Below are 19675 nucleotides of genomic sequence, written 5' to 3'. Positions count from 1 at the left end.
GAGGACTAGCGACTTGTTTCTGAAAGCAAAGGAAAACCTCTGGCAATTGCCAGTTCGAACTCTCTAGGGATGTTAGCACTGAGCGCAAGCGGGTGGAAATTCTGCTGGCCTCCACCGGAGGGCAGCATTGGCCAGCAGCTTCATTGGGTGGATTGTTTCTCTTACTAGATGCATTTGTCCTCAGTTTGCTGTTAAACATTATTAACTGCATGTAGTTATTCTGCTGAAAATGCAAACAGACCCAGTGAAAGATTTTCAGTACAATCCTTACTCGGGAGGAAGCCCTACTGAAATCAGTGAGGCTCACTTCCATGTGGATAGATTCAGGGCTGCTCCATGAGCTTTGCGGCCTTCCCCAACCTGGTGGACCTTAGAGGCATTTGGACTACAACTCCCAGAATTCCCATCCAGCAGGACCATGGCCTGGGAATTCTGGGTGCTGCAGTCCAAATGTGTCTGGAAGGCACAAGCTGGGACTTTAGGTTCTCTGTTTTAATAGGTTCTCTGCTTTAAAGAGAACCTATTCATAAATATACTGTGCTTCAGAAGCTGACAGAAAAGCATTTTCAGCCAAAATGTAAAATTGTTGTGGGATTGGGGGTGGGGGGAGAAGAGAAAAAGGGAGCACTTCTGTGAAAACTAAAGGTTTCACATGTGCGTGAAATGGACTTTTTTTTAATCTGCAGGAATGTTATTTCAGTACTTCAACAGAATCAGAGCCAAGAGTCCCTATTGGATCATATTCTGGATATACGGTGCATTAAGGTTAGTCTACTTTTTTTTATACCAAGGGAAGGAAATGGAAGTCAGGTTTTAAAAACTCAGCTCCTCGTGCTGAACTGTTTGCCATTCTTAATATTTTGGGGCTGGAGTGCCGACGGGTAGATTTCAGAGCCTTCTTGCAAAGATTGGTGTGCGGATGCGGCAACAAGGTTCAGGGGTTGAAAAGGTGCATTCCAAACTTCTCCCCAGTTCATCTGAAAAGACTGGTGCGGATGCATCTACTTTTAAAAACACCTGCCGCCTAATCACAAGACAGAGTGCAGGAACACACGGAACGACAACAGGTGCGTTGAGCCCAGAAATTCCCTATTTGCCGATTCGGAGAACCTTTCAGTGTTTTCTTCAGCAGTAACTGGGTTGTGAAAACAGACCCAAGTCAGTCCAGGCTATGCAGGGAAGCGGGCTCAGCAAGCCGAATCCTTTCTCCGCAGACAGGTAAGGATGCGACGCCACCTGAAGCTAAATCTGTCTCAAGGCGCAGCTTGAGGTGGGGCCAACGAGGCCGCTTGGTTCAAGGTGTGTCCTTACCTTTTGCCACAGGGCTTCCCTGGATGCCAGTGAGGAACAAGCCGCCACGAACCAGCAGTTGCCCACCTGGCCCTGGTGCAAGTCGTGGGAGCTGATGCCGTCCACGAAGAGGTGCGGGTCATCGCAGAGTTCCTGGAAGGAGAAGGGGAAAAGAAAACCATGGGTGACAACGAGCTCGGGAAGGCTGGGAGAGGCCACATTCGCACCCGTGGACCAAAAATTCAAGCCTACATCTCTATGAAGGGATCGTGTTTTGCCAGCCACTCAAATACGGAAAACACCCAAAAGTCTTTGCCCCGTTGCTTTATAGTCCTATCAGTCTTTAGCTGCCAAAAAGGCACAGGAGAACTGGCAAAGAGATCGTCTTGGCATTCCTGTTGCCATTTGACCGTTTGCATTTGTGGAGTCGCTGCACGTAGAGAGGACTGCATAGGAAAAAACAGCAAAACTTCCAAAATCTGGAAATGCCCTAAAAACATCTCTGGCTAATCCAGCAATCTAGAAGGTCCGAGACAGTCTCACTTGAGCCAAGCTACATGGTTCCAGTTCTCATGCCACCACAAAGAGTGATTCCTCATTTTGGAAGGAGGAGGAAAAAACCTTGTTCCTAAATCAACATGGTATCCGAGATGTTTTGGACTATGACTCCCATCAGCCCCAATTAGTATGCCCAATGGTCAGAGATTATGGGAACTGTACTTTAAAAGATCTCAAGGCAACCAGTGAGAGCATCCAAACTACCTACTTCTTTGGATCAAGACCAAATGAGATCCAATGAGAGAATTCCAGTCGAAGCACAGTTGGTTCTTCTTAAGGCCATAAGAACATAAGCAACGCCCTGCTGGATCAGATCCCAGGTCCATCCAGTCCCGTACTCTGTACGCACGGTGGCAAACCAGCTGCCCACAGGGTCCCCAAGCAGGATGAGTGCAAGGCCTCCACCGCCCAAGCTCCCCAGCAACCGGTGCATGCAGGCACAGCACCTCCGACTCTTACAAGGAGAATCACACGCACGGCGGTTCCCACCCCAGTTTGGATCAGCTGGGGGCAGGAAGGGAAGGAGGTGCCATCCCTCACCTGCCTGACAGACCATGGAAGCGGGCAGGAGACAACAGGATGGCGTTCAATGCGGGTAAGTGCAACGTCTTGCACGTGGGGCATAGGAATGGGTGTCATAAGTACAGGTTAGGTGACAAGTGGCTGGAGAGCAGCACTTGTGGAAGGGACCTCGGGGTGCTGGTTGTCTGCAGGCTGAACATGAGCCAGCCGTGTGATGCGGTGGTCAAGAGGGCGAACGCCACCCTTGGTTGCATAGCCAGAAGTGTGGCTTCTAGGTTGAGAGAGGTGTTGCTGCCACTCTACACGACTCTGGTGCGCCCGCAACTGGAGTATTGTGCTCAGTTTTGGGCACCTCATTACAGGAAGGATGTAGCCAGGTCAGAGTCAGTGCAGCGTAGGGCCACAAGGCTGGTGGCTGGTTTGCAGGGGATGCCGTATGAGGCGAGACTGAGGGAACTGGGTCTCTTCAGCCTGGAGGAGACTCAGAGGGGATCTGTTGGCGACATACAGGTATGTGAGGGGGTGTCACACGGAGGTGGAGAGAGACCTGTTCTCCCCTGCAGGGGAAGGCAGAACACACTCCAACGGAGCACAGCTCAGGGAACCAAAGGTTCCATTTGGATGCCAGGAAGCACTTCCTGACAGTCAGGACCCCGAGGGTGTGGAATGGGCTTCCACGGGAGGTGGTTGAGGCCCCATCGGTGCGGGTGTTCAAGGATAGGCTGGACGTGCACATGGTGGGCATGTCGTGAGTGGAGCCGTCTGGAGCTGGGGGTCAGACTAGATGGCCCGGGAGACCCCTTCTGACTCACTCTGTTTCTATGTTTCCCAGTCCTAATCACCATCTCCAGGAGTTGCTGCTTCACGTTTAGAGCACAGCAACCCAAGGATGGGAGCTACAAACCAGCCCAAATCCCACCGTTGCTGCAAACTGATAGCTGGTCGTAGTCCAGCCCGTCGCTCCCCGCTAAGTCCTTCCATCGCCAACACAGGGGACGATCCTGGTTCGCACGCCAGGGCTGCCGTAATCGTTGCAACTTGAAGATGCGTGCAGGGATGCCCGGCCGTGTGGTGTTCAGGAAGAGCTGTGGCTCAGGAGGCCCCGATTCAGGTCCCACTTGGCCTTGAGGCCCACTGGGTGACTTTGGGCCAGTCTCAGACTCTCAGCCCAGTCCACCTCCCAGGGCTGCCATGAGGATCAAAGGGGAGGGAAGGTGCTCCTTGGGTTCCATGGAAAGGAAAGGTGCCTCGGGTTCCTTGCAGGAGGAAAAATAGGCGGATACACATGTAAGGATAAATAAATCAAAGGCTAACTGGTTTTATTTAGCTGGCACTGGCCTGAGCGAGGGCAACACTGTAGAATCAGGCCAAGGGTCCAGTCTGGGCACCATCCCACCAGGGCGAGGCGGCATCACTCGCCCCTTGACATCTGGTGCTGGTGGCGGAGAGATGAGCGCCTGGGGAAAGAGGGCAGGGGAAACGGGTTGCGGCGATGTCCTTGCACTGCCGGTGCGAGATGCAGAACCAGAGAAGTGCTTCGTCCTGCGGCACCACCCCAAGACAGCTGCAAGCACCCTGAGCCTGGCAGCGTTGTGTCGCCTGCAGCGTAATTCGCCCTTTTCCCCATCCTGTGGGGAGAGGCTGCGGCTCCGTGGCAAAGCACAGGCTTTGCGTACAGGCGCTCACGGGGAAAGACAGCTGAGAATCGGGCTCAAGAAGCGGCTGCAGAGATTCGGCGCGGGAACCAGGGCCGGGGCATTAAACCCCAGAAGAGGCCCTGGTTGGCTGGCTTGGAGAGACCCGCTTTCATCCTGCTCCCCAGCTCAGCGCTCTCTGCAGTCCAACCCATGTGCCACAACTGTGTGGGGGACAAAATGACTCCCCCCACACTCGCCTTCTGGGGAATATTGCCGTCCGGCAGAACTGTGCCCTTGCCACCCCCAATTCCATTCAATTCGACACCGGCCGCCTCCTGTCAAGCCGCACGTCACAGGAGGTGATCGGGACGAGCACGGATGATGCACCATGTCTGGGAGGATCCGCGCGGCACAGGCCTGTTTCTCACTCAGGAGGCAAGGCAGGACATGGAATCCTCCAGCGCCACGGCCGAGCTGGAGCCCGTGCCGCAAAAATCAATCAGGATGTCTCCAAGGAGGCATGTTCACATCTCATTAACCCTCCGCATCTCTAGCTGGGAAAATGCACAGCATTTAAATTGCCCCCTGCCTCTCTCTGCATCAGCGAGGGAACAGACTGTTTTATCCTGAAGTTACTAATTCCTCGCTGCCGGCTTCCAAACTGCGCTTCTTGGGGTGCTCAGAGTGTGCAAAACATGCATGCATGCAATTCTCATATTTATATGCCACCTATAATTGCCCCAAGGCCTTCCTAGGTGGCTTACAACATATTAAACATTCTTAATGCAGTCCTTAAAGCGGGGTGCAGAACCCCAGACTGGAGGAGGGATTCAACCCACCACGAGGCGGCACTTCCTGGAAGGGGGGGTCGGGCTTCACGCACTGCCATAGAATCCCCACCGTTACTCTGCTCACAGATCGGGGACAGCAGCAGCGATCTGGGCAGGTAAGCAGGGACGCCAGGTGCTGCACCAGCCAGGTAATCGCCCACCCCTGGAATGGCAGTCGCTGTTCTAGAGTCGGGTTGCACTGCATGGTGTGCAAAGGCCCAAGAACAACTGTGGGGAAAGGGGGCTAGAATGAGAGAAGGGGCCTTTGGACAGGTGAAGGTGGCAGGACCCAGGTCAAGGGATGTCCAGGGATAGGAGAGTGGGAACAGAAGGGACCGCAGGTTGAGGCAGGAAAGGGAGGAAAGGACAGAATGCCTGCTTTAGGGACCTACGCACTACCCAAAGCGTGATCTGCACAAGCAAAACAGAGTTACTCAAGACCAGGAAAAAACCAGCAGATTTACTTGGCATACCTAAATTGCAAGTGATGTTCTTTTCCTTAGGGCCAGCATTTTTTAAAATCCTTTTTTTTTTGGTCTTTTTTTATTTGAAAGCAAAATGACTATAATAGACAGCCAGTGTGGTGTAGTGGTGAGAGCGTGGGACTGGGACTCAGGCGATCCGGGTTTGAGTCCCCGCTCGGCCATGGAGCCAACTGGGTGACTCTGGGCCAGTCACAGACTCTCAGCCCAACCCACCTCACAGGGTTGTTGTTGTGGGGATAAGATGGAGGAGGAGGAGGATGTAAGCTGCCTTGAGCCCTTTGTAGGAAAAAGGCAGGATATAAATCGGAAAATAAAATAAAATAAAATAAAATAAAAAATAAACAGAGCAGGCTGAAATAGATAACATTGCCAAGGGAATTTGATACAGATCCAACCAGTACAATCAGCCCTCGGAATCTATCCATCAACACTCCATAAAAATGTAATGCAAAAAAAAATTTCCTCAGTCTATACAACAACAGATCCTCCAACCACTTCAGAACCTCCGCAGTTTTCTCCATCTTTAAAAAGAGCCACTTATCTTGCTGTATATTCCTCTAACCATCCTCTAAACAGAACATTCCACCAGTCCATTTTTCAGTTCTTCAACTGTTGGGGGCTCCAGTGATCTCAATCCAGAACCAGCTGTAATCCTAACTCTGACATATTCCCTGAAATGCTCTGACACTATATTTGTAAGACTCATGGAAAAACTGCTTTGATTCTCTTAAAAGAAAAATTCAATGCATTCATATTAATAATATTTTTATTTAAGCGTCATTTTAATTGTTAACAATATTTGCTTATTTATCTGGCCAGGGCGGCTTCTTTTATATTGTTATTTATTTTATATTGTTAATTTTATATTGTAATTTTTGTATTTTATTGTATTTTATTTTGTGTTGTGAGCCGCCCCGAGGCTTTGGCAAGGGGCGGCATAGAAATGTTTTAATAAATAAATAAATAAATAAATAATATCTTAATTCTGTCTCTAAAACTCAGTCTAAGGAGCTCAGATGACTATTTTTTTCGGATCTGTCATCAACTTTCCAGTATCCAATTCAGATTTCATTCTCGCATTAATTCTCCTCTTCTTTTTAAAATCTTTTTTAATTATAAGTTTTATTTAAAATTATAACCCTAAAACAAAGAAAAATTAAAAACAACATCAATCATCAGAAACATCAGACCTGCTGGGTCAGCTCCCACATTTTTTTCCATTTATGGTAACTTAGAAACATATTTAAATCTATACAAAGTCCCGTTTCTCTAGCCAATGATAAAAAGAGTCCAAAGTTTGATAGAAATCAGCATCTTCTTTCTCCTTCAATGACAAAGTCAGTCTATCCATTTCTGCACAGTCCAGGATCTTTTTTAGGATCAGTTCGTCGGTGGGTGGCTCTTCACTTTTCCAGCATTGAGCAAATGCAATCTTAAAATCTTAACTTAAACAGTGCAACCCAAAAACCAAAGAGGAAAAGGTTTCCCTGGCCCAAGCCGCTGTAGACTAGAGTCTGAAATACATTGAGCAAAAAAGGCACTGGGTTTCTCAGAGACCATAAAGATGGATGCTTTGGGGTCTTCACTTCTCTTTAACTGTGCTACTGAAAACACTTTTTCTTATATCAGAAACATCCCTAAAAGTAATTTTGTGTGGAATAATGCTGAAGGGTACATGTGCTCCTGTGATTACACGGTTTAACAATGAAGGAAAGGAGAGAGAAAAGCCCTTTAAGAGCGGACGTTCCAATTCCTCCCACAAAGCATCAACGGGATGCAGCTATAAATCAGTTGAGTCAAACTGTGACGCCTCGGCCGAAGCAGAACGGAGGCTGGCGAGAATGGCATGCACACCACACCCTTCCCTAGCAGCTGAATGTGGAGGCTCCGTTTCGTTATGATCCAACAACTTTTTAAAAAGAGGGCGTTCTAGCCATTGGGCCTTACTGCCATCTTGTGGCAGTGAGTTCCACAGATGAAGGAAGCATTGTGTGTGACCTATCCTGAACCGGTCCCATCCATTTAACTGGACACACTGCACCCACCCAGAATGTGACTATAGCGCCATCTAGTGCTTTACTGTCTAACTCACACCAGCTTCTGAAAGTCTGGGATGGAGGTCCGCCTCCAACATATTCTCTCTCGGGATATGGCAGGGGCCACGGGAGGCCCCAGAAGGGAGGGAGGAAAGAAGGCAACCCTCACCCAAGACTGAGCCACGGTTCCCCAGTGCCGTACAGCCTTCAAAAGAAAAATGGCACCTGCCACACTGCCGAATTTGCTGCCATCATTCAGAAAAATCCTCTTGTCTTTAAAACAGAACACAGTGCGTTGTCACCAAAACCTGGCAAAGCCAAGAAGGGACTCTGGCTTAAAAACGGCTGCTCTACTGCCTTTCCACTGCAGTTCGGCAGCAAACCCTCATCCTTTGCTTGAAAAAGGGGACTATACTGGCGACTATGGATTCTCACATAACCCCAGTCCTCTACCAGCTTCACTGGCTCCCCATTGAAGTCCAGGCCCAATTTATAGGTGCTGGTTATTACCTATAAAGCCCTTAATGGCTTGGGACCTGGATACCTGAAGGAACGCCTGCTTCCATATTTGCCCTCCTGCCCCTTGAGATCGACGGCAGAGGCCCTCCTCCGGGAGAGACATCAGGAGGCAAAGTACTCGGAGGAGGGCCTTCTCTGTGGGCCTTCTCTGTGGTGGTGCCCCAGCTGTGGAATGCGCTCCCCAGAGAGGTCTGCCTGGCGCCCTCGTTATTTGTTTTTTGGCGCCAGGCTAAGACCTTTTTATTCCAGTGGTATTTTAATAAGTTTTAATATGGTCTTTTCTATGTTTTTAGCTGCAGCCAGTGTGGGTCGGGAATTTATTTGTGTTATGTTATGTTTTACATTGTAAGCCGTCCTGAGGCTTTTTTGCGAATAGGACGGCATATAAATATTTTAAATAATAAATAAATAAATAAATTTCTCACCACCAGACTTCAGTGGGGCAGAGGTGGGCGCATGCAGCCCTTGCACTAAAGGTCGCCCACCTGTCCGCAAGAGGCCTTCCTCAGCGCAGGCTTGTGGGATGGAGAATGCCCCTATTTAGGGGAGACACGTGCCCTTGCCAACGGGATGGAGAATCGGGGCCCTCTGGAGGTGGCTGAACAACAACTCCCATCAGCCCTTCCCACTGGGCATGCCGCCTGTGGCCAGTGCCATCCAAGTACACCAGGAGGCCCATCTTCCCCCCAGCTTCCCCCAGTGCCACACCATCCAGGGGCTGGAAGTGACGGCCTCCAGACGGGATGCCCGACCAGAATCACCCAGCCAGCTTAGCTAGGGCATTATGGGAGTTGCAGGCCAACACATCTGGAAGACGCCGGACTCAGGAGAGCCAGTGTGGTGTAGTGGTTAAGAGCATGGGACTGGGACTCAGAGGATCTGGGTTCGAGTCCCCACTCAGCCATGGAGCCAACAGGGCGGCCTGGGGCCAGTCACAGACTCTCAGCCCAACCTACCTCACAGGGTTGTTGTTGTGGGGATAAGATGGAGGAGGAGAATGATGTAAGCTGCCTTGAGTCCTTTGTAGGAAAAAGGCAGGATATAAATCCATAAATAAATAAATAAATAAATAAATAAAAAATAATTAATTAAATAAATAAATAAAGGGGACAAGCCAGAATTAGCTGCCCACCAACATCTGGCCGCCCCACAACGGTTGACGCTCCCTCCTCCCCAACCCTGTGGATTCTTCCCTCATTCTCGCACACGGATGGCACCATTCTGGCAACATAAGGTGCATCCCCCCTGAATTTTCCAGGTGGAGTGCCTGAGCCCACCCTGATTTTCCGTCTCTCGACGTCAACGTGCCCCGTTCTGCTCCTTTAACCTGTTGCAATGCCTCTCCTCAGCCGGGCGTCTTGCTCCGGACCTCTGAGCCTCTTATTCCTCTTCATCCATGCATGAAGCCACTCCAATTAACACGCCGGCCGAGTCTGGCAGCTTTGCTGATAACGCCGCTCCTCTTTCATGTTCGCAGAGCTAACCTTGGCACTGCTCTTGCAGGCAAAGCGCAGCGAGGCAGAGACAAAAAATGCTTGGTGCAGGCGGATTAGCAGCCGCGTCCCTGCAGAGGTTGGGGCCCAAAATTATCTTCACGCTCCGACAGGGCGCTTATCTTGCCAGCTTGCCGGCCGGCTGGGTGTTGACCTGGCTTAGATCAGGTTCAAACTGATAGGCGTCCATATAATTGCCTTTGGCAGAATTAGCGCTTTATCTTACAGGCACTGCTGTGCACCTTCCTGCTACGATTTTGAATACATCTTTTATAATAAGATTTGTATTATATATTTGATTATATTTAATTCTTTTTTTAAAAAATCTTGTTACAAGCACTCTGCACCAAGAAAACTTGAACTGGTCAGATCTCTGAGTGGTCTCATCTTCTACCCTCCCCAGCCCCTGAATTACCCCAAACCTTTTGTCTGAGGTTGCTCTTATGACCTGGAGAAGCAGCTGGGCTGGCTCTTTCCGCTTTGGCTGGGGTTGGGGGAACCGTGGCAGGGAAGGTGCTCCCAAGCTGGAGGTGGGAAACCCATCATCCTTTTATCCTCCACGCACGGCTTCCACATTAAGTTGTATCTAATTGTGGCAAGTTCTTAAAGAGATGGGAGTACCAGACCATCTTATTTGTCTCTTGAGAAACCTATATGCGGGTCAAGAAGCAACAGTGAGAACTGGACACGGAACCACTGATTGGTTCAAAATTGAGAAAGGAGTTCGGCAAGGCTGTATACTGTCGTCCTGCCTATTCAATTTATATGCAGAGCACATCATAAGAAAGGCGGGGCTAGATGAATCACAAGCCAGAATTAAGATTGCTGGGAGAAATATCAACACCCTCAGATATGCAGATGATACCACTCTCATGGCAGAAAGTGAAGAGGAACTAACGAGCCTCTGGATGCGGGTGAAGGAGGAGAGCGCAAAAGTTGGCTTGAAACTCAACATAACAAAACTAAGATCATGGCATCCGGTCCTCTCACTTCCAGGCAAATAGATAGGAAAGAAATAGAGGTAGTGACAGATTTTATTTTCCTGGGCTCCAAGATCACCACAGACGGGGACTGCAGCCAAGAAATTAAAAGGTGCTTGCTCCTGGGGAGGAAAGCTATGGCCAATCTAGACAGCATACTAAGAAGCAGAGACATCACCCTGCCAACAAAAGTGCATATAGTCAAGGCGATGGTTTTCCCAGTTGCAATGCATGGCTGTGAAAGCTGGACCAGAAGGAAGGCTGAGCACCAAAGGATTGAGGCCTTTGAACTGTGGTGCTGGAGGAGACTCCTGCGAGTCCCTTGGACCACAAGGTGATCAAACCAGTCAGTCCTAGAGGAGATCAACCCTGACTGCTCTTTAGAAGGCCAGATGCTGAAGATGGAAGTCAAATACTTTGGCCACCTAATGAGAAGGAAGGACTCCCTGGAGAAGAGCCTGATGCTGGGAACAATAGATGGCAAAAGAAAGCGGGGACGGCAGAGGATGAGGTGGCTGGATGGGGTCACTGAGGCAGCTGGCGTGAGTTTAAGGGGGATGGTGGAGGACAGGAAGGCCTGGAGGAATGTTGTCCATGGGGTCGCGATGGGTCAGACACAACTTCATGACTAACAAAATATTATAACTAAATAAATATCCTGGTTTTGCAAGGGGGAACACTAATGATATCCCCACCCAATAACAATGGCACTCTTATTCTTGCAAGAAAGCCAGAGACTGGGAATCTGCCAGTGCAGCGCCCATCTCTGCTCAGAGTACTCAGGGAAATGCGCGTGCGAGAGAGGAAACCACATGAACTAAGAGCGTGGCACTGGGGATATTGGGGATTTAACTGCCCCCCCCACTCTCCTTGCTCTCTTCACTGGCATTTCTCACTGCCCCTGCTTACCCAGGCTATGTCAAAATAAATGTTAAGGGACGAAGAGATCCATTTTGCTGAGTCCAAGGTTCAAGCCCATTGGGGAAACAATAAGGACTAGAAACCTGCGGCTTCTTTAAAAGTAAAAAAGGAAAGCAAATAGAAGACAAATTTCTCACTAAGCTGCATTCTTTACTCACTACCACATTTGCTGCTTCCAGTAATTGTCCTCGCATGGCTGTCTCTCTGCTGCCACCTGCACATTGTTTTTGGCTCCTCTGCAGTGACTCTTCCTTTCCTGGTCCCTAAAGCATCAAGCATCAGCACAGGTGAGCAAGGAAGCCCTCACCTGTCCCTGTTTGATACTTCCACCAAAACCAGGGAGAAAAATGAAATGGAATCTTCTGCTTCTCAGTGGAATTTGAACTTCTAGAACAGGGGTCACTGGAAGGGTGCACTTTTAGAGTCTGGGAAGGGAAACAGGCCAAAAATAAAAAAGATGCTGCACACCAGCCTTATGCATCCATGTGCAGGCATGCGCTTCTTTAGCCGAGCTCGAGAGAGCAGGCAGAAACCTGAAGAAACCCAGTCTGGATCATGAGAGGGGTGGCGAGAAGGGAAGGCTTGAAATACCGAGGACACGAGGTTGAATCAGGGGTCGTCCATAGCGGAGCTACTGCTTGTGGCCCCGAGGTAAGCCCACCGACACACGGATGGTCATGAGTCAAGCACCTGGCAATGAACTGACCCCTCTAATGAGTCCCAAGGCAGCGTCTCTCAGCCTCATCACCCTTTGCTGGCTCCCTGGGCGTGCAAAGTCTTCCCCACCGATTTCTGTATCTTGCCATTTCCAGCATCAGATGTGTGTCCATTTTTTTCCCTGCGGAAATATGGAAGGATGCAGACGACCCTTACGGATAGGGGACGGTATGGGGAGATGAGCAAGGGAATGTTGTGGGTGTGAGCTTCTGGACCGATCTGGGGACAGAGTTCACACTGGATGCACCTTCTGGTCCTGATTGCACCTTCATAACCTGGCTTGCTTTAGGTTGCCAGCTGTGCCTGTGCGTGTGCTGACTCTCCCAGCGATCAGCTTCATGCAAGGACCCCTTTAGCTTCTCATATTACAGGAGCGTGAGAAAACGCCCTCTTTCTCTGCCCCATCCATGCACAATGTTGAACATCTCTGCCTCATCTTCCCTTACTCACCTTTCGTTTAAAAAACGAAGCAATCCCAGCTGTCTGAACCGTTCCTCACAAGTGAGCTGCTCCAGGCCCTTAATCATTTGCACTGTCTGTACTTTTTCCAGCTCAGTAATCCGTCTTTCAGGGAGGCCGCCCAGAACTGTAAATAATATTCTAAGTGCAGTCACACCAAAGAGGAGGGTTTTATTTTGGAAGTTTTCTTTTCAGTTCTTCCCTAATTCTGCCTAATATGCTGGCTGCCTTTTTCACAGCAGCTGCGCGCTGGGCCAACATTTTAACTGAGCTGTCCTTGCTAGCGCATTCACTTTATTATTTATTTATTTATTTATTTATTAAAACATTTTTATGCCGCCCCATTCGCCAAAGCCTCGGGGCGGCTTACAACAATAAGTTAAAAAATAATTATAACATTAAATTAAAAAATATAAGCATTAAATTAAAAATACAAAATACCAATATAAAATAAGCCGCCCTGGCCAGATAAAATCCAATAATATTAACAATTAAAATGCCGCTTAAATAAAAAGGTCAAAAAACAAATAACGACGGCGCCAGGCGGACCTCTCTGGGGAGCGCATTCCATAAATTGGGCGCCACCGCAGAGAAAGCCCTCCTCTGAGTACTCACCTTCCTAATTTCCTTCACGGAGGGTTCCCGGAGAAGGGCCTCTCCCGCAGATTTAAGGGGTGGGCGGGCGGGCATATATGGACTTCTATTCAGTTCCCAGTGGGATTTTTTTTGCTCCAACATATTTACACTTGCTGACTTTGAACTGCATTTGCCATTTTGACGCCCATTCTGCCAGCTTGGAGAGATCCCTTTGGAGTGCTTCAAAATTCCTTTTGGTCTTAACCACCCTCAATAGTTGGGTCGCACTGGCAAACTTGGCCACTTCACTGCTTACTCCTAATTCCACATCGTTTGTGAATAGGTTGAAAAGCACTAGCCCTAATAGGGAACCCTCTGCTGGTAACATTTCTCCATTGGGAGAAATTGCTGTTTATTCCCACTCTGTGCTTTCTGTTCTTTCAGCAGCTACTGATCTATAAGAGGACCCCACCCCCCGCAACATGCACACTTGATTCCATGACTGCTAAGTTTGCTCAGGAGCCTATGGTGCTGGACTTTGTCAAAAGCCTTTTAGAAATCCAAATAAACAAAGTCTCCAACAGAGCCAAGCTCAGGGAACCAAGGTTCAAGTTTGGATGCCAGGAAGCACTTCCTGACAGTCAGAACCCCGAGGGGGTGGAATGGCCTTTCCACGGGAGGAGGTTGAGGCCCCATCGGTGCGGCTGTGCAAGGATAGGCTGGACATGCACATGGTAGGCATGTTGTGAGTGGAGCCGACTGGAGCTGGGGGTCAGACTAGATGGCCTGGGAGGCCTTTTCTGACTTGCTCTGTTTCTTTATTACTATGTCTACCGGATCGACATGTGCATGCTAACAATCTCAAAGAACTCAAATAGGTTGGCAAGATACCTTGCAAAAGCCATGCTGATTCTTTTTCAGCAAGTCTTGTCCCTCCTTGGACCTACCAATTCTATTGTTATGAACACTTTTGAGCAAGTTACCCAGTTAAGCTAACCAGCCTAATTCCCCAGATCCTCCCTGGATCCCCTTTCCACTGCCCAGTCTCCAATCCTCTGGCACAGAGGCTGATCTTAGAGAGAAGTATGTTTTGCATGTTGCTTAGCAATGTCATATTTGACCTCTTTGAGAACTCTAGGATGGATACCACCTGTGGCTGGTGAATTATTAATTTCAGTTTAACTTTCAAGCAAATACAGGGAAAGAAGCATGTCCAGGGTGGATCCTTTCAGCTCCTTAATATATGATTTTAGCTTATCGAATTCAAACTAAACTGGAACAGAATCACAGGATTTCTTCCCCAACTCCCTGAGATCTGCGTAGGCTACATTTAAAAACATGCTAATCCTTGAAGAAGGTCCAGAAAAGTACAGAAAGAATGTTGAGCTGTTCCAAGAAATAAACATAATTTTTTACTCCCTGGGACTTTGTGTCTCCTTTTCATTGTATGATTTTAGCTTTCAAAGTCTGTTCAGTTGTTCTATCATAGACTACCCTCTGGGAACAGAACAAAACTGAGCACAGATCTATGCAAAATAAACAGTTTTGAAGATCAATCTTTTTCTTAAAAGGGGACAGGCAACTGAGGAAAGCACTTTTTGAATTCTGACGTAGCTTCTTCTATGGCAGCATCTTCAGGGAGGGTGTCTGGTCCAGACCAAGACCATGGTGCAGGAAGAAAGGGTTTAACATTCCTCTCACTCGCCCCATTTCCCCCACTGCAAATTGCTTTCCCTGAGCCAGCGTTGGCCAGGATGAGCGGAAGGCTGCGAGGGGAGGCATTCGCAGCAGGTAATTAAAGTGGACAAAGGGTTAAAATATTCATTATATTCGTTCTATTCTATATTTGACTTCAGGCAAAACATGTTTATTTTCCTGCTAGTTTAATGTTTAATTGGGGTTTTAGTATATTAATGGTCAAATGCTGAGGGGTTTGTTTTATTCTACTTATTTTACGCCGTCCCAAGACATTTGTAGGGGACGGGATAGAAAAGTTTAAACAAACAAACATACATACATCTCCCCCTTCGTACCCAGAAAGCCCACTTCTGAAATCCCATTTATCAAAAAAAACAAACCAAAAAAAAGTAAATACAACATGTCAAAATAATGCAACGGAGAGAACCAGTGCACATATAATTTGCAAGGGCGCAAATGCAATTCGGGAAAGAAAAGTCCTCATTTAAATAAAAATTCCAATACATGGTGACTGAAGCCAGGTGTGTGCCTTGTTCCACCTTCAGTCCAGGTGCTGCAGATGGGCATCTTCCCCCACTATAAATTGAGCTTAGACTCAGGGGCCCTTCAAACAGAGGATGCCACTCAGTTTTTCAAATGTCCTCTGTAAAAGGAGACCAATGGACTCCCATCGCATAGCCTTAATCACAGTTGGGGCTGCTAGAAGTCACGTCTTCCTCCTCAGAGGACGACCCACTGGCAAGGTGCCAAGAGCACAGCTGGTCTTGCATCTACTTATACACTTAAGAGCTGTTTGAAGACTTCAGACCTTCTTCGGAGCAACCCTGAGGGATGGCTTTGGATTGCTCTGAGCACTACCCAGCTATTTTTTTTATTTATTTATTAAAACATTTTTATGCCGCCCCATTCGCCGAAGCCTCGGGGCGGCTTACAACAAAGCCGCCCTGAGCCGCCCCCAGACATTTACTGGCTACCAGGCAGTAAATGTCTGGGGAAAGTTTGCCAGAGCAAAGCAAGCCCAAATTTACCGCCTAGCCAAGCAGCAGCAGCAGATGCCCAGGAAACGCTCCATCTTTATTTTATATTACTACATGCATCAGTAGTCTGCAATTTTATGGATTGCTGTCAATCTCCCAGACAGCTTCAATTACTGGATTTAACAGAAAATAATAATTATTGTGCTATATTTCATTTATATCCTGTTTTCCCTCCTCTTGCAAGGAACCCAGGATGTCTCACATGGTTCCCTTCCTCTGTTTTATCTTCAACAACCCTCTGAGTTGGTTGAATATATGTTTAATAAACATATGCTCAACCATTTTGCTGATCACTTTTTCTCCGCCGCGGAGCGCCGGGGGAGGAAGCCAATCATCCACCTCCCGGTGCCGTGCCTGCTTCAGCCATATGGCCCCAGCATGGGTTAGCTGCTGGAAGTGTGCAGAAGCAAGGGGGGAAATTGGTTTAACGCCAGAACGTGCGGAGAAATACCCTGGGTGTCTATCACGTTCTCCATGCCATTGGAGCGATGGGAAGGCTTCCCCAAGCTCACGCGCGGTGGCCACGTGTGTGTGGAAGGGCCACGGCTCGGGGGCGGAGGCGCTGCATGCCAAGGCCTCCATCTCCATGCAGGGCTGGGAAATCTTTTCTCTGTCGGAGAACTGCTGCCCGGCCCGTGCAGACCATCCGGCCCCGAGAGACCAAGGCTCCCCCAGCAGGTCCCAATCGTCTGCTTGGCAACGAAACAGCGACTGACCCGTTTGCACACCTGCAGAAGCACAAGCGTGGCCAACAAGCACGCGTGTCACTTCTGGGTTGCTCCAACCGGCAAAAGATTTTCATGCCCAAGTGCTGAAGTGCCGATCCAAAAGCAACTTTGCTTTAGGGGGATAGAGAAGGCGGCGGCAATGTCCAAATGGGCAGAAGGCAGTACCACTTTTAGAAAGGGGGAGCCGCTGCATACGAAGACCAGGAAACCATCCAATATCCATTGCCTTCGGCGAATGGGGTGGCATAAAAATGTTTTAATAAATAAATAAATAAAAATTGCTGGGGGAACAGCGTAGCTGGGGGAGAAGGCACAGCTGTCAGGTCTCAGACTGGAACCCTGGGAGAGTAGATGAGCCCCTATTCTCTGGTTGCAGATGTAGCTAAAAGACAACCCTAAAAGGTGCAGACTGGACTCTTCACAACGCTGCATCGCACCTCCAGCTGGCACGCTGCCCCTAATTATCCTGACCAGCCTCGTCTGTATCTCTTATACCACGTATGTAATTAACTGGTGGGGCAGAAGAGAAGACGGGAGAGAACTCATCAAGAAAAGCAGAGGCTTTCTAGGGAGGAAATGCGGCCCAGTTCTGGGATTAAATCCAAGCTGCTTTACAGACATTCTCCACATGGCCCTTGAGGGAACCTATTATCTCCCTCCAGCATCGAATGCTCAGATGGGCAAAGTAACCAGTTCTGCAGAGGAAGGAAGAACACTGCCAAACCTTTGCAGGGCAACAATCCGCAGGCTGCCCTCTTGCATTCCGACCTACCTTAGCCTTACATCAAAGGGTGCTCATGAATTGGAAAAGCATCCCGATTTCTGCATCCAGGAACTCTGGATTGTTAAGGGGTTCAATAACCCAGAGATCACCCAATGTTCACCAACGGTTTATTGTTGGATAACATTCTGGGTTCAGATGTCATGAAAACAACCTATGAATAAGGTGTTCCTGAACAGTTGGCTTAAAATGGAAGCAATATGTGCTAGGTGGCACAGCTACGGTCAATTCCTGGGTTAAACAACCAAGGAAATGCCAGGACATGTGAACTGAGCCATTATGATATTCAGCATGTATTTTAAAAAGCAACGCTTACTATACGGGGCTGTTTCTGATGTGCATTAAGGTGTAGGGAGAGTAGTTTCCTGAGCAGCTGCTTCCTCATCCTACCACCCCGTCCAAAATCCCCTCACAGCCATTTTGTCCCCAAAGGCAACAACTTCAGAAGCAAAGGACAGCGTTATTATTCCTCAACGCCCAGGACTGAGTAACAAAATGAGCTGCCTCCATGTCCTGAATCGATTCAAAACATGGTCATTTTGACTTTGGGGACAAAGCTGGAAGTCCAGTGAATAAGGTGGATTAGGACAACCATAATGTTTTTATTTGACAGAAACTGCTGTCCCAGAAGCGATGTGCGCTTTGAATCGATGCAGACACTGAGGCTGCCACGAAAGCACAACTGAAGGCACTCCTGAAAGGGGACTTCCCGACCTGTTTCCGAAAGTGGCAAGGACGATGGGATAGGGGTATAAGTGAGGGGGATCCATGGCAGCGTGTCTTTTATGGTAATATGGGTTTTTATTTAAACATTCACTGTATTTTTTCATCATATCACAAATTCATAACAAAAAAAAAGTGAAAAAAACCATGCACTGAAAATGCAAGACACGATTCGGGTGCAGGGAAGATGTTTCTGCTGCGACATTTTTTTTTCCACTTTGCTCGCAGTTCAAACGTAGATCTTGACTCTTCAAGCTCAAACTCTGGGTTGGCACCACTGTGTGAAAATGTGACATGTATCCCCCCCCCCACTGTCACTTTTATCAGTCCACTCTTTGTGCTATCTTGACACAAGTTCAACAGGATATTCAGCATATTCGAATGTACAGAACTAGAGAGTTCTAGGAAACTCGGTTTACAAACACACATAAAGTCCCTAAACCTGTTTTCACCCTGAGGTGTGGAGGAAATGCATTCTCCATCGCTTCATTTTCTAATGCAGTTGGAAGAAGAGAAGCGCAAACATGGGCTCTTGGGCTTGTGGAACCTGCTTTGGGTTGGGGGTTTCTCTAAGTTTCCGGAGGTCAGTCAGGTTAGTCTATTGCAACGAACCAAGGAAGCACTTATGGCACCTTAAAGAGCAGCAATGGAATAACTTTTGTTAGTCTCCACAGTACCTCAAGACATCTCCGTTACAGGGCTTCATTTTTTATGTTTTAAATCTGTTTAACTGCCTCTTGGATTAAAATATGCTCTCGGGATTAAAGAATCCTTTGCTCAAGAAACCGTTTTTGGTCTCAGGAAGGTCATCTCCCACTTCTGAATGTTCTCCAAGATTTTGCTGGCCCTCCTTTGACCAGGGGATCTCCAAACCTAGCACTTCTCCAGAAGGAGCAGCTGTTGTGAAGAAAGGGGGAAGAGTCTTCCTCCAGGCTGGTTGGGGGCCGAGCCCCGGCCCTTCCAGGCAGCGCTGATGCAGAGATGAAACCCACTGAGGCAAAGATGAAACCCTTCCAGGCCCGCCTCTCCTCTGGGTGCCCTCCGCCCTTCCCTGGCCTGGCCAGACAATGCCTTCATTATCCTCCTCGAAATTCAAGAGCTTTTTGTCTGCAGGAACAGCAGCTGAGCAAAGTGAAGGAGGGGAAGGACAAAGAGGGGATTTTCTGCCGAAATTACTGGGTTCCCCAGAAAGAGCAGCCACTCGGGAGAGTAAAATGAGTGCATTGGATTGTCTGGAGACATGCACGAGATGACAAATGCCCCATCTTACAAAGAGGGAATGTAGTACTGGGAGAGATTTGTTTTGTTATTCGGCATAAGAGGCTGCCTGGATGTGTGAGATCATCAAAATTATGACAGCTTGGAAGATGTAGCATGGGTGAAATGCAGCAGCTGGATTAATAGCCTGAAGGGCTGACCAGAAAAGGTCAGTTCTGGCCCACTCAGCTGGCTTCCTGTATGCTCCAGAACCTAATTCAGGGCACTTGTTTTAGTCTATAAAGCTCCACAGTGAGAGCCAGTGTTGCCTAGTGGTTAGAGCGCTGGGCTGTGAACCCAGAAGAGCCAAGTTCTGATCCCCACTCGACCATGAAGTTCACTGGTGACTTTGGGCCTGTCACAGAATCTCAGCCCAACCTACCTCACAGGGTTGTTGTTGTGGGGATAAGATGGAGGAGGAGATGTAA

At 48.4% G+C, this 19675-nt stretch overlaps 1 protein-coding gene across 2 annotated transcripts in view; it reads right to left on the bottom strand.

Annotated features, from left to right (window-relative positions):
* CAPN5 (calpain 5) overlaps window positions 1-19675 on the bottom strand; it is a 78848-nt gene that overhangs the window by 36590 nt on the left and 22583 nt on the right. For both annotated transcript variants that reach the window (XM_044450153.1, XM_044450152.1), the window contains exon 3: window positions 1312-1443. In XM_044450153.1, coding sequence (XP_044306088.1) covers window positions 1312-1443 — 132 coding nt within the window. The remainder of the gene's footprint in view (window positions 1-1311; window positions 1444-19675) is intronic.

Source organism: Varanus komodoensis, unplaced genomic scaffold, assembly GCF_004798865.1.
Source record: "Varanus komodoensis strain SLA01 unplaced genomic scaffold, ASM479886v1 scaffold63, whole genome shotgun sequence".
Classification (NCBI taxonomy): domain Eukaryota; kingdom Metazoa; phylum Chordata; class Lepidosauria; order Squamata; family Varanidae; genus Varanus; species Varanus komodoensis.
The sequence above is the reverse complement of the archived record's forward strand: the minus strand, read 5'-3'. Positions and strand labels throughout refer to the sequence as shown.